At 45.1% G+C, this 13821-nt stretch overlaps 1 protein-coding gene across 2 annotated transcripts in view; it reads left to right on the plus strand.

Moving 5' to 3' along the window:
* rerea (arginine-glutamic acid dipeptide (RE) repeats a) overlaps nucleotides 1-13821 on the plus strand; it is a 164880-nt gene that overhangs the window by 62280 nt on the left and 88779 nt on the right. For both annotated transcript variants that reach the window (XM_080764130.1, XM_080764129.1), the window contains one exon: nucleotides 5803-6343. In XM_080764130.1, the coding sequence (XP_080620256.1) occupies nucleotides 5947-6343 (397 nt within the window). In that variant the 5' untranslated portion in view covers nucleotides 5803-5946. The remainder of the gene's footprint in view (nucleotides 1-5802; nucleotides 6344-13821) is intronic.

Genomic DNA, 13821 nt, shown 5'->3' on the forward strand with positions numbered 1-13821 from the left:
TGGAGGGCACCACCAGAGAGCTAAATAATTTAGGTGGAAAAATGTTTTTGCATGCTGACCTAATGGCATTGTTTTCAACAAAGTCCTCTTTAAGACATCCTTCAACGCCCCTGCCGATCGGCGCTGTCAGTTGTGAAACCTCTGAGCTGTCTTATCTGTCACTCTAATCTATTTATGTTCGTTTTCCTCTGTGTTGGCATGTCACTCTGGCATTGTGATTAGACTAGCTGGAGGACATAGGGCAGCCTTATGAATTCCACTCCCCCTTCTCGCACACACTCATTTAGATTTAGCAGTTGCAAGCAAGTGAACTGATGGATAGGATCGTTAAGCTGATAGGTAGGCTAGGTTGGGGAGATGAGAGGGGATATTTGATTGCAGAAGATTGGTACAAGATTGAGTGCTCAAATATTAAAATCTCAAGAGTCCTTGGGTTGTAACACAATCAAGATAGGGTACAAAATCAAGGTTTGTTTTCCCCTCAGAGGTAGGGTGTTATGTTGGCTTGACAGAAAGTATCGTTTTCTTATTTGAAAACCACATGCCTGCTGCAAGTGCAGTAGATAGTTTCCTTTTTTGCGAACATGAAATATTATTGTATTGGATAAGATATCTTGTCAGTACATGAGAGGCTTCAATGTGTCCCCAGTGTGTATTTATGCCTTGCCTGACCTCAGCTTTACCTTGGATACATTTCATTATGATGACATAATTCACCCCCAAAAAATGAATTGTCAGTGTCTCTCCAGAGGTGAAAGATACTGGAGAAGCCCATCTGATCAGGCGCTTCATTCACACGGGGGAGAAGGCGTCACACAATTCAGCAGAAACTCAATTAAGAGACAGATTCATGGTAGTGTTGTCTGGCCACCACATGCTTCACATTCTCCAGCTTCTCTCTTATCAATGACACATTGGGAGAAGTCCTCCATTGGACCGCCTGCGATTACATTTCTCAAGAGTGCCTCATTTAGAGGAAAAGGGAAGGGGTGACAATGGACCGCCCTTCTTTTTCCCTCGGGGGCCATGTCAAAACACGATGCTGCTGTGAAGGCAGCCTGAGCAACTGCAATGGCTTTCAGGTGCTGTCATGATGTACCTGGTATTAGGCTATGAAATGAAGTCCTGCTCATAAACCGTAGGCTGTGGAGATACCCCCTCCCCCACAGTGCTATTTGGAGCTCTCCCAGAGAACACACAAACAGGGAATATAGGAGGATTTAGCTCTTGGAGATGGACTTGAGACTTAAACCATGTTAAACACAGAGACTTGTGATTTTACCTAGTGGCCACGGCAATGTGTAAAAATTCTGAATAAACTGTATCATGGCAAACTTGGTTGTCTAGTGTAGTGCTTTCAGACAATGGCGGCGGTTCAATACTCCTCAGACTGCCACAGTGCATGAGCATATTTTGTTGTGAAGATACACTGCCTTCACCATTTTACAGGCAGGTTTCAGTGTTCATGTTTGAAGGCTGCAAAGCTAAACTTCTCTTGAGCATGGCTTTTACCTAGTGAACTAACCCCAGATGCGAACTAAAAATAGAGCTTTTGTGAACACAGCTTTCTGGCAGAGAAGACGTGGTTACTCATCAGTGAATTGAAGAAAAGAGTAGAGAAGACAAGTGCCTATGCCCTGCCAATGTGAACTAAAGCAGAGATGGGGTTCAGAGAATAAAGCAGGCTATGATTCACAAGGTAAGAAAAAGCACGCAGGGTGCAAAAGACCACAGAGAATCCCTTATGAAGTGGCCTGCCCCCTCTGCCTCCAGCTGAGCCTTTCATTGTGCTGTTGTTTCTAGGGGGCTTGGATAGCAGTTTAGATTAGATCGCACCGAGTAATGGATTGGAGCTGACAAAAAGCTGCTCCAGCTCAACATCACCGCAGCGAAGCTCATGCACCGCCCAGGATCCGACTGGTTTATTGGGATCAATTTGAGTTGCCCCTCATTGTTAATAACCCTGTGTGTGTGTTCGTGCTAATATTGTTCTCTTCTAATCTGTATTCACGCGAGTATTTCATTCAATCCCTTCCGTAAAGCCGGCCCTAAATCCTTGCCAATCATATTCTGCTACTTCATAATTCTCCAGTTGAATATGCTGTGAATGATTTTTCTCAATCTTGCCACCCCTTAAAATGAACTGTTTGCCGCGCCGTTTGTCAGTGTCTGTGCGCTCTGTTTTGCATTTAAATGTGGACCATCTATCTTGTCTCTGTTGTTTGTTTCATAATGTGCTATAGGCACAAAATAAATGATTTTGAAATTCAAAACCCAAGATAATCAATTAATTAGTACATTTTAGGGAATTAACCTAACCGCTTAGCACTGCCTTATACATCTACTCTGGCAAACTGGGCCAATTTGGCTGTTTATCCTTAACCAGGGTTCGATTGAAGCCACTGAGATGAACGTGTATTTGGGTAAACGTGGGAGTGATTTGAATGAATAAAACATGTCTCTTTTAAAATGCCTGTTGGGTAAAGCGGGAGTGAGAGAGGGAGAGCAAAGCTGTGTTTAGCAACAGAAACCTGCTGTGTGGCCATTGTGGGGGATGATGTGTTAATCGAGCCACAAACTGTGTGGTTTTTCGGGCCAGAGGTCTCATTTAAACAGGCACGGAAAAGAGAAATGTATTTGAGCGAGGCCCCGCTGGCTGCTAGCCCTTGACTCTATTGCAGTAATGTAAATGGTGGATTAGGTGCCGTTGGCTGAAACCCCCCCTTTTCTCTCTCTCTCTCTCCCTCTCTTTCTCTCTCTCTCCAGCCGCTGCCCCCTCCTTCTCTTTTCCATTAAGACAGCTGGTTTCTTTCAAAGGGTCCTGGCCTAGTGATTGATGTGTAATAGCTGCAAGCCTCACCTGCCCCCTCACAGTGTTATTCATCGGCTAGGCAGGCAGCGCTGCTTTTTACTGAGCACTTTGTTTCCCTGGCAGTGGGCGGGGAGCCCTCTCTTTTTTCCCTTTCTCTCTCAGCCATCATACATTATGACTTTTCATTGCTACAATATTACTACTTCACTTCATACTGACTCGCTGCATTTTTTTCTCGTTTGTTCAACTTCAAATTGCTCTTTTTTTCAAGCTATAGTTGTACTCATGTACAACAATTTTAGACATCAACCCATGAGCATAGTGCTAATTAACTACCGTCAATTCAGTTAAGCAATTTAGTACAATTGTACATGCATACTGCAACATATGCGCACCGTGTAGTGTAACTACAATGCTTGCTGTTCCACCAGCATGCTAATTAATCAAATACAAGACTAGGAACAACACGGTAATGTAAAATATGCCCAGAAGCACACTAATGACAAGACCCTGATTGTAAAGTTGCCAGTTGAGGCTCCTAGTTGTCGCCTAACAAGTCAAATAGGCTAGCCTTCCATTCGCAACAGTTGAGAGTCGTCAATGCTTGCTGTGGAAGAGGCTTATGTTGCTGATTGGAGGAGAGAAGAGGTGCTTAGCTCACACACAGGCTCTGGCAGTCCCAGGATTAGAGAGCTGCTATCAAATGATACCTCCGTCAATATTTTCATGTTCTTCACACCTCCAACACACACTGCTGTATATGAAGGCAGAGGGGACAAAGTATGTGTTTTGGTGTGTGTGTGTGTGTGAGTGAGTGTGAAAGGGTAGGTATGTGTGTGGGGGTTTGTGTGTTATTTCCCTCCTAAGCCTGTGGGTGAGTGTGTTTGTATGTATGTGCGAGTGTGCTCAGCAGCCCAGTGGTCGCCGTGGTAACTCATCAGTAGATGATTAATAAGGGCTGTGATGAGGTTGTGGTTTAATCGGGCCCAGTGTTTGTGTTGAAGCCAGCGACAAGAGCAGCTGCCCTGTCAGTTGGTGTCTGCTCACGAGATGACAGGCCCTGCCGCTGTCAAACGCACCTCAACCATTGCACTGCCTGCCAGCCAAAAAGCTTTTCATTCTTTACTTTCCTTTCTTTTGAGCTTTCTCTTTCATTCTTTCATTTTTTTCTTTCTTTCTCTATCTCTATCTCTATTTCTATTTCTATCTTTCTCTTTTTCACCTCCCTCTTTTCCTTCTCCTCAACTTGCATCCTGCTCTGTCTTGTCTCAATAAATGCTCATCCTCCTTGCAGACACACTGCATAATTTTCACTCCCGGGATGGTATTGTGCTTTCGGCTCATTCTCTCCTTACATTTCCCCCAATCTCTCTCTCTCTCTCTCTCCCCTTCACTCTTTCTCTCTGCTGGGCTGCTATCACAGTCTTGGTAACACGGGTGCTGATTGCCAGGTCTGGCCCCTCTGGGGGCTGTAATAGCTATTTCTAGTTAATCTGTAGTGGGGGGAAGAAAGCAAACACTGGCAAGTAAGTGAGAAGCCTCCTTTGTAAGGCTGCTGTGTAGGGGCAGTGTAGTGTGAGCAGCTCACTCCGAGGGCTCTGCCCACTCATGTGTGCGTTTATGCGGGTTTTCATTATAGCCTGGGAAGGTGGTAGCTGGCTCTTTTTGAGTGAATGATGATAGGCTGAAAATGGCAGTGGGCTGGGCATGGCAAATCACTGGCTTCTCTCTCTCTCTCTCTCTCATTCTCTCCTCTCTCTCGCTCTCACTCTCGCTGCCAGTGGATTGCCATGTTTTCCCCTCCAGACCTGTCACTTCACATTAGCATGGCGATGACTGTCAGTCAGACATGGCTGGGCCGGGGCACAGTCCAGCCAGCCACAGTGTAAACACGCATGCACAAAAACACACAGAGGCAGATAGATGAATAAAAATTTAGCCTGTTGTCATCGCGGCCGCTCACCAGAGGAACGAGCTAGCGAGGGTTTACTACAACTCTCCATTGGTGCTGTAAAAGAGGCAGTGTGTCGTGTGCTGAAAAGCCCCTGGACACGGTGTCTCTGAGGAATCCTGCTGCTTGTAAGCCTCCTATCCTCAACCAAAGTGTGCCATGCAGCCTTTCTGAAGATTGCTAATACAGCGGGGAATCCCCCTTTAGGTTATTGTGAGAAAATACATGCAGTGCCTGTCTCTTTCTCCTCTCTCACGCTTTCCTCTTTTTTCACTCCCTCTCACTCACTCTCCCTCTTTTTTTTTTAAAACTCCCTTTCCCTCCTCTCTCTCTGAAATGAGGCGAATAGACTTGAGCAGGAGGCTTGAAGGTTGTGTTCTTTTGATAGAGCTGCTCAGCGCTCTCCAGAGTATACATGACTGTGGAGGAGAGTGCTAACAATTACTCTGAGGTTAAGAGCCAGCACAGCTCATTGCCTGACTTCCAGGAGCTAATCTCTAAGTCTTTTCCACCACCATAAAAAATGACCCTTTTCAGTCACAAATACACCCACGGTAGTTAGTCGCAAAGGCCTGTTGACTTACTGCAGGGGTTTTCAACCCTTTTCATTTCAAGGCCCATTATTTATTCTGCATTTGAGCCACGGACCACCATTTTATGAGATTTAGCCTCTCAGACCCAAGTCTTAGAATATTTTCTTGTCGTCACATAGGATTTTGTCCACAATTCCATGATGTATTGATGTGGTACCATTAGTAGAAACAACGGGAATTGATAAAAAAATAACGATTATTCTACATTCTCTAATTGTGTAGACTTGTTGTAAATTTAGCAATTTGATGTTTAAAATAATTGAACTCTTGAGAGCATAAAATGTATCTCAAGAGTCCATTTGGTTACAAACTCTCCATTTAGCTGGGGACCACCTGGAACCCCCTCAGGGACCACTGGTGGTCCCCGGACCACTGGTTTGAACACCAGTGACTTACTGCAATGTAATTGACCACATTCTCACTCGTCTTCTCTTTCACGTCCACAGCTCTTCTGAAACACTGGGGTTGTTGGTGTGGCCGAATTTTCCCTGGATTTGAGCGGTAAATTCAGAAGACTGAAGCCCAGGCTCACAGTCTACCTTTCACGGAGGCCCAGCCGTGAGAGGACTGAGGAAGGCACGTGGCGGATCATGACGGCCGACAAAGACAAGGAGCGGGAGAAGGAGCGTGACCGCGACAGAGACAGAGACCGTGACAAGAGGGAGGGGGGGAACGGGAAGGCCCGCCGACAGATGGTGGACTGCGACCGCGGCGACCGCGATAGCGAGAGCGCCGGCGCCAGGCCCCGGCGTAGCTGCACACTGGAGGGCGGGGCCAAGAACTATGCCGAGAGCGACCACAGCGAGGACGAGGACGGCGACAATGGCGGCAACAGCAGCGCGGGAGGGGGGGGCAGCGGCACGGCCGAGGACGGTGGCAAAAAGGGCAAGAAGAAGTCGCCCAAGAAGAAGTCGCGCTACGAGCGCACGGAGAACGGAGAGATCACGTCCTTCATCACGGAGGACGACGTCGTTTACAGACCTGGCGGTGAGTAAACCGGCTGCCGCTGTCGGCCAATCGCATTGTGTACATGCAGTGACCGCAGTATATTACACACACGTTTATCAAAGTTGATCAAGTCATTCAATTACTTTTTTATCATGACGCTAATTGCACTAATTTTGCTCTTGGCACTCAAGACATTAAAAAACAATGTCAGATATGATTACCATTCTGGGTAATGTTATTCCAAGTTGACACTCATTGACACATGAAAGCGTTTGTGATGCTCCTACGGGTGTAAATGAAATGGCTATTGGCTCAGTGTTTAGAGGCCCCTCAATGTGTGGTTCAAATTCTGGCTTGATCGGACGATGAATTTCTTTTCGTTTTTTATTATTTACAAAATGGCATTCACAAAACAGGGGTGAAAACACAATGTCCGCCTCTCAGCCTTCCAAAACAAAATCCCAATCCTTCCCAGTTAATTGTGCTCCATATAAGCTTCTGAGGTGCTTGTATGTATGTAGACTATCAGCATCAGCAGGAGAAGAAGTGGTCCCTACGGCGGGCCACAGATACACACATCACACCATCAATGCCAAGTTGTCTTACCTCCCTTCGTCTCAGGCTCTTGTCTATAAAGCAAAGTGGTGCTTCGCCAGAGTGACGACCGGCCTCCATAATGATTTCATTCCAGGTGATTCATATTGATAGTATCCTATCACTGCTTAGACCAGGAGGGCTGGCAGTAGTCTTGTTTCCCGGAGAGACGTTTGACCCGCGCTGTAGTGTCTTTATTGCATGGGATGAGAGAGGCTGCAAAGAGAAAGTACCATTGTCCCTGGCTGTAAATGCGGCCTCTTTTTCACCTGCTGTTTGTAAATTGGTTATACAAGAGGGGGGAATGTCAACTTTGGCTGTTGAAAGGAAGCCAGCCTACTTAGCTAGCTCTGCGTGTGTGTGTGTGTGTGTGTGTGTGTCTGTCTGCTCCCTTTCTGCTCCAGATCATTGCTAGCCCTCTGCACCTAAATCATCTCCGCCGTGTCTTTTCATTTATCTACCAGCCAGCGAAAGGTCAAGTAGTGTGGGGGAGAGGGGGAGGGCGGATGCGCTCCACATTGCCTGCGTATTTAATGGGAAGATGTAGCAAATTACAGCCTGTGTGTTAGGTTATCTTCATCTCCAGCTACTTCTCCGCTCCCCATCGCACAAACACCCTCCCCTTTTTACTGCTAAAGAGAATCCTTCACGTCTCTCACACAAACGCATGCATTGCACGTGCACACACGCACATGCATTCACACACATCCTCTCTCTCCTTGCGGGATAATACTGAATGACGCAGCACGCGCGAGAACACCTGTAAACCTTTCAAAATGGCGACCCAGGGTGCCCGCTTTTAGACCCACTTTTTGACATAATAATAAAATAAATAAAATAAAATACGTCCACAGACAGCACTACATGCGGTAATTCCTAGGGCCTGATGGAGGGGAAAGTAACTGGTTGGAATAACGTGTTCCTACTACGTCCTCCTGGGGAAACTACCCCCCTCTCAGGTGATAGACCTAGGGAAATGAAAAATACAGGCATTTTATTTTAATGTGCTGATTAAGTTTAAAATCAGTAATACACTGTCACTGTCATCTTGAATGAGATAAAAAGGTTTTAGAGTAGTTCTGTAATCAGAACCAGCTGTTTGGAGGACTACGCAGCCATGGGAATAAAACAGGTGAATGAAATAAAGATACATTTTTATTCATGCGACACTCAACCCGTTCTCACACATCACATTTTCGTTCAAAGAAAGGAAAAAATATTTGTAGGGACTTTTGATATAAAAAAAAACACAAAATTAAATGTTCCCATTGTTTTGGCATCCATTGTTAGATATGCCCATATGATTCACTTAACATTTTATTATCCTTAATATCACAATCCAAATCATATCCATAATGTACCAACTACATAACTACTCTTTTATGGGAGCGAAGAACATCTTCTTTTTTTTTTACTTATGTTTATTGGTAGCAGGTTTCAACAATTTAAGTTCAGTTTGAACATACCATTGTTTTTCTCCCTGACCCCATCCCTCACCCCACAGTTATCGTCATCATTAAAAAAATATATAAAAAAATAAGCGTAAACAGGACACAAAAATAATAATAAATAATACAAATAAAATAAATACAATTATAAGTTGGGTTATTCGAGTTCAAAAGATAGTCACAAGTTATGTTAAAAGAACAACATCTTTTAAGCAGACATATCTGCATGAATGTCTCGAGGATAGGAGACGGCAGGTTTTATAATGAATCTCCGCAAGCCATCAAACTGTTGGGTTGACTTGGAGGTAGGTTGTACTAGACTACTACATGTTTACAAGTTGTAACTAACTAAGTGACAGGATGATCAGTACCACACCATGGTCTTGTGCCGTGCATTTGAGCACAGTGGGAATCCGTAATCTAGAGCACCTGCGCGTTGTAATAACATATTGATACTTGGTGCCAGTGTATTGATAACATGTAGCAAGATGAAGTACGGCGATATATCGTGGTATTGATTCATTTTTTCCTATACCTAGAATGGACCAAACGTTGTGAGCGACGTGCTGCGATAAACATGGAACAATCTTTTCCTTGACAGGAAACAGGACTCCATATAGCCTACACTTTTGCAATGTGTATTTGTTTAAATAAAATGAATGCACACAATTCAGAGAAATGTGACAAGAAGGAAGTTTTCCCCTGAGGGATAATTCCATGCGGGGGTTTGCAAATCACAATCTCTTCGTCTTCAGTCGAGTCTGGTTTTTGTGAATAGTCTGCCGCCATAACCACATGGAATGCCTGTTTCAATTTGACCTACATTATCATTTTGAATCAATTAAAGTGACTCCTGTGTCGTGTGCATCCAGTGCAGCGCTCTACCGGGTCAGGGGGCTGTCTACGGAGTGAAGTGTTTGTCCGACAGATGGTTTTCTGTGATCTCGCGAGGCCAGATGCTGAGGCAAGGTCACAGTGCCCCAGGGCTACGCGAGAACTCAAGATTATTAATTATTCTAAACTACTATATATATTTTTCCATTGAAACCTCAACCCCCCCTCACCCTGCACGCAGGCATGCGCGCACACACACACACACACACACACACACACACACACACACACACACCATGCTTCTTTAGTAGCAGTGTAATCTGGTTGACTAAATTATCTTGTGTGTATCAGTGGAGGACCTCAAGCAACCAGCCACACTAAACCAAAGCCTGCCTCTCTCTCTCTCTCTCTCTCTCTCTCTATTTTTCCCTCCCTGACATGGACTCCATTGAAGCCTTTTTTCACTCTGCATTTCATGTTTAATAGAGAGAGCACCACTGCTTTGTCTCCCAGTCAGTCATGCGGAGAATGGGTGTGTGAAAGGAGGGGGGGTTATGAGAGGAGAGAAAAAAAGGCGGAAGCAGTCAGTCACTTGGATGAAACATTGAAAGGGCACATAAACAAAGTGGAGCCCCTTGGCGGATTAGCCTAGACGGATATTTAGATATTTACACCCGAGCTCAGCAGAGTCTGTGTGTGTGTGTGTGTGTGTACGGTATATATTTTTTAATTTATTGATGTTTTTATTTGAATTATATTTTATTTATTATTTCAATATTATTTTTTAGGTACTTTGTTGACTTAGGTATATGGACTTATGGAGCTATGGAAAACCCTTCCCTCTCTTTTGATGATGAAATTGCAATTGTTTTGAGATGTATCTCTTATCCTTTGTAAGTGAACCATTGTATGTTTGTATTGTAGCCGTTGTATGTTGTGGTGAATGATCTGTTGTTTTGTGTACTGGACAAGGAACGGGAAGAATAGCCATGCTTTTGCAAGTGCTAATTGCTAATGGGGATCCATAATAAAGTAACATCATCGCTAAAATGCACACAAACACACAAAGCTGGGCATAGGAGGGGCTAGCACCCCTCAATAATATTCAGCGAGTGGCACTGGGTGAAAATTCTTTGTTGATACCAGAGGTCAGAGGTCAGAACAGCCAGACTGGTTTGAGCCCATAGAAAGGCATAGTAACTCAAACTACAGTGTGGAATTGTGAGTGTAGTAAAGCGCACAAAACGATTTAAACATTTTTAAAACGATTTAAGCGCTGGCGTGCAGTAGTCTGCTTGCTTATAGTATAGGCTAGTGGTTCCCAAACTTTTCCATGTCAAGGACCCCTTGACCCCCATTTGAAAACATACGCCAGGGACCCTCACAAGAGAAGATATTTACGGCTCTAGCAGTGATTCTCAACCCGTTTAATTTCAAGGACCCCCAGTTTGACATGCATTATTCTACGGACCCCCATTTAATGGCATTTCTATCTCTGGGACCCCCAATTTATATTGTAAACTCAATGTTAAGTGTAAAAAAGTGTAACAAAGGAATGGAACTCCCTCAAAGACCCCGGACCCCACTTTGGGAACCACTGGTATAGGCAACCACACTAGTAATAACCTCGTTAAAACGGAGGTATGCATCTCTGAGCGCACACCACGTTGAACCTTGAGGCAGATGGCTACAGCAGCAGGACACCACGCCAGGAGCCACTCCTGTCAGCTGAGACCAAGTCAAACTGAGACTACAATTTGTACACTAAAAGTGGACAAAAGATTTTGATTCCTGCTGCTAACATTTGGAATGTCGGGTCAGAATCTGGCCACTACACCACAACGTGAAAGAATGGATCGATCCTGCCTTGTATCAACGAGGCAGGCCACGTTCAAACAGCTGTACAGGCGTACCTAATAAAGTGACCGGTGAGGGTGGATATATATATAGTTTTTATATTATATCCCTTCAGTCTGGGATTCGAGTTGCCCCAATGTCACAACCTTCTACCACCATGCTGTCTGGAGCTGCCTGGCCCTGGTAGCCGATTTGGTCAGGATTAGAGGTGGGGGGTGGGGGGTTGCTTGGCATCACCCTCAGTCGACAGTAACACAAGAACACCAGCCTGTAATTTACCTCCCTTTGTGTCAACATGGAAGATCCACCACCTCAGCCATTGACCTCCTGCTGGCTCCTCTGCTTATTGTTCAAGTGATCGTGTGTGTGTGTGTGTGTGTGTGTGTGTGTGTGTGCGTGCGCGTGTGTGTGTGTGCGAGCGCATACAGTGCATGTTCCTCCTGCATGGTCATTGACAGCGCCCTTCATGCAATCAGATTTGATATGCGCGGCTTAGGCAGACACAAAGCTTGCAATGGATTATGATTTGCTAAATGTAAAATCCGTTTATGCCCCTCTAGTGACACACAATATGTAAAACTGACCACCCTGGGAGAGGGATTTGCACCATCCGAGACAAACGCAAGGGGGAATTGGAGCAAGGGCATGATCTATAGCAAGGGAGAACGAGGGGAATATAGAGAGGAAATTGCAAGGCGAAACACCTTTTTTAATTGCTTTTGTCTCACAGACAGCCTGACAAACATGTAGGCCTCAGCACATTGAGGTGATAAGAGGTAAGCTGCATTGAAACCCTTTGCACACCTCAAGTCCCAGACACCCCCCCCCCCCCCCACCACCACCACACACCACATCCCATCTCTTCTATCCCTAGAAAATGGGAGCAGGCAGCTTAGGGCGCATCGATTGGATGAGATGGGGGGGTGGAAGTGTAGCCAGCCAATAGGGGGGCCTGTAGCTAAACCAAGCTCTGCTGCTGTTTTTTTTAAGGCAACGGCAAATGTGTCTGTGAACGATGACCATGGGAGAGTGCTGGCCCAAGCCCGACGGTGTGGTCTGTCGCTGGGGTGGACAGACCAGTAGCTATGCAGGCAGACGTGACCAAGTGATCGATCCATGAGCCTCCTGAAATGGAGGAGCCCTGACTGTCTCCCCCAGGCCAGGCCAGGCCAGACAGACTCTTTGCTGTGCTCTCCACCCCCAGCCCCAGATTATAGATCCTTTCTTAGGAGATTATACACAATGCCACGGGGGATCAATAGCAGACACCCCACCTTCTCTGCATGCGCACATGCACAAATATGTCAGTACAAGGCAAGCACATATAGTTACACTTTACCGGTCATACGTAAAATGCTAGCACTCATAAGCACTAAGACTTTGTGCTAGATTAATTCATAACAGAAGCTCACAATCTTTACAATTTAGGCATTTAGCAGACGCTCTTAATCCAGAGCGATTTACATTAAAGGACCACTTCACCACTTCAACATCTCTTCATATAATTGGTCCTCACTAATGTTCATGATAAAACACAACCATTTTGTTCTACTCTGTCTGTTTCTCATAGGAGGGCTGTGGGCAGTTCAGACACCCGTCCACCAGTGACATCATCGTTAGGCAGATTTCTTTAAAACAAGATTTGTTTAAAAATGTATTCAGATTTGTATTATCGTGAGAACAATGGCTTCCATTTTTGCATTGCAACTTTTCATGAAAAGAAACCCTGCAGTTTCTATTAGCTTGAATTCCCCATCGATGATGTCACTGGTGGACGGGTTTCTGAACTGCCCACATCCCTCCTATGAGACACAGACGGAGTAGAAAGAAATTGTGGTATTTATGAACATTAGTGAGGACCAATTATAGGAAGAGGAGTTGAAAAGTGGTGAAGTGGTCCTTTAAGCAAGAACAAAATACATGGCAATACATCATATACATAAACAAGTAGTTATCATGAATCATACGAAAGCTAAGAACGTAACGGTGGAATATCTATAAAATACTATCTAAGTTTACAGCAAACACACTGGCTCCTAATGCCTGTATTTGCAATCATTATGTTGATTTATGTTTAGATTTCACTTTAGAAATAAGGCAGTTGTTCAATACCCTGGGTGATACTTCTGTGAACACAGAATGTGCCTCCAACTGCCAACAACATTTACCAGTGAGCACTGAGCAGTGTATTATATTCAGTGAGTCCGCCCATACCCGAGGCGGGGTTGGCGAAAGGGCCTTTCTGTGTGGAGTTTGCATGTTCTCCGTGTGTCCCCTAGGGTAGGTACCCTCACAAAATACATGCATCGATATGGCCACTGGAATACTAGCCTACTAACCCATTCTGACCGGGCACCCATTTTGGTGTTGGCATCATGTTATGCTTTAGCTATTGAAAAATAGCAGATCTACAAGCTCATATCGCGCCACCGAGTGGCGCGATACGAGCTTGTAGGTCTGCTATTTTTAAAAAATTCGAAGAACGACTGACATTTTTAGAATCTGATCTCAGGTCAGAATGGGTTCATCAGACCAGTGTGTGTCCAGTGGAAACCTCGTATGAATCTGATCTCAGGTCAGAATGGGCTAAAGTACTGTATTCACGGACCCGAGGTGGTTCACTGTACTATGGACGGCGGGTATCGCTGCAGGTAGCACGGCGCTAGCGTCACACACTGACAGGCAGCCTCTACTACACGCCCAGCTCCTTTGATTCATTCACAAAACGTGCGTGGGGACGTGTAACGTAGCAATGCTACTAAAGGTGCAGATCGCCACAGTATC

Source organism: Protomyctophum bolini (genome assembly GCF_963924005.1).
Source record: "Protomyctophum bolini genome assembly, chromosome: 5".
Lineage (NCBI taxonomy): Eukaryota > Metazoa > Chordata > Actinopteri > Myctophiformes > Myctophidae > Protomyctophum > Protomyctophum bolini.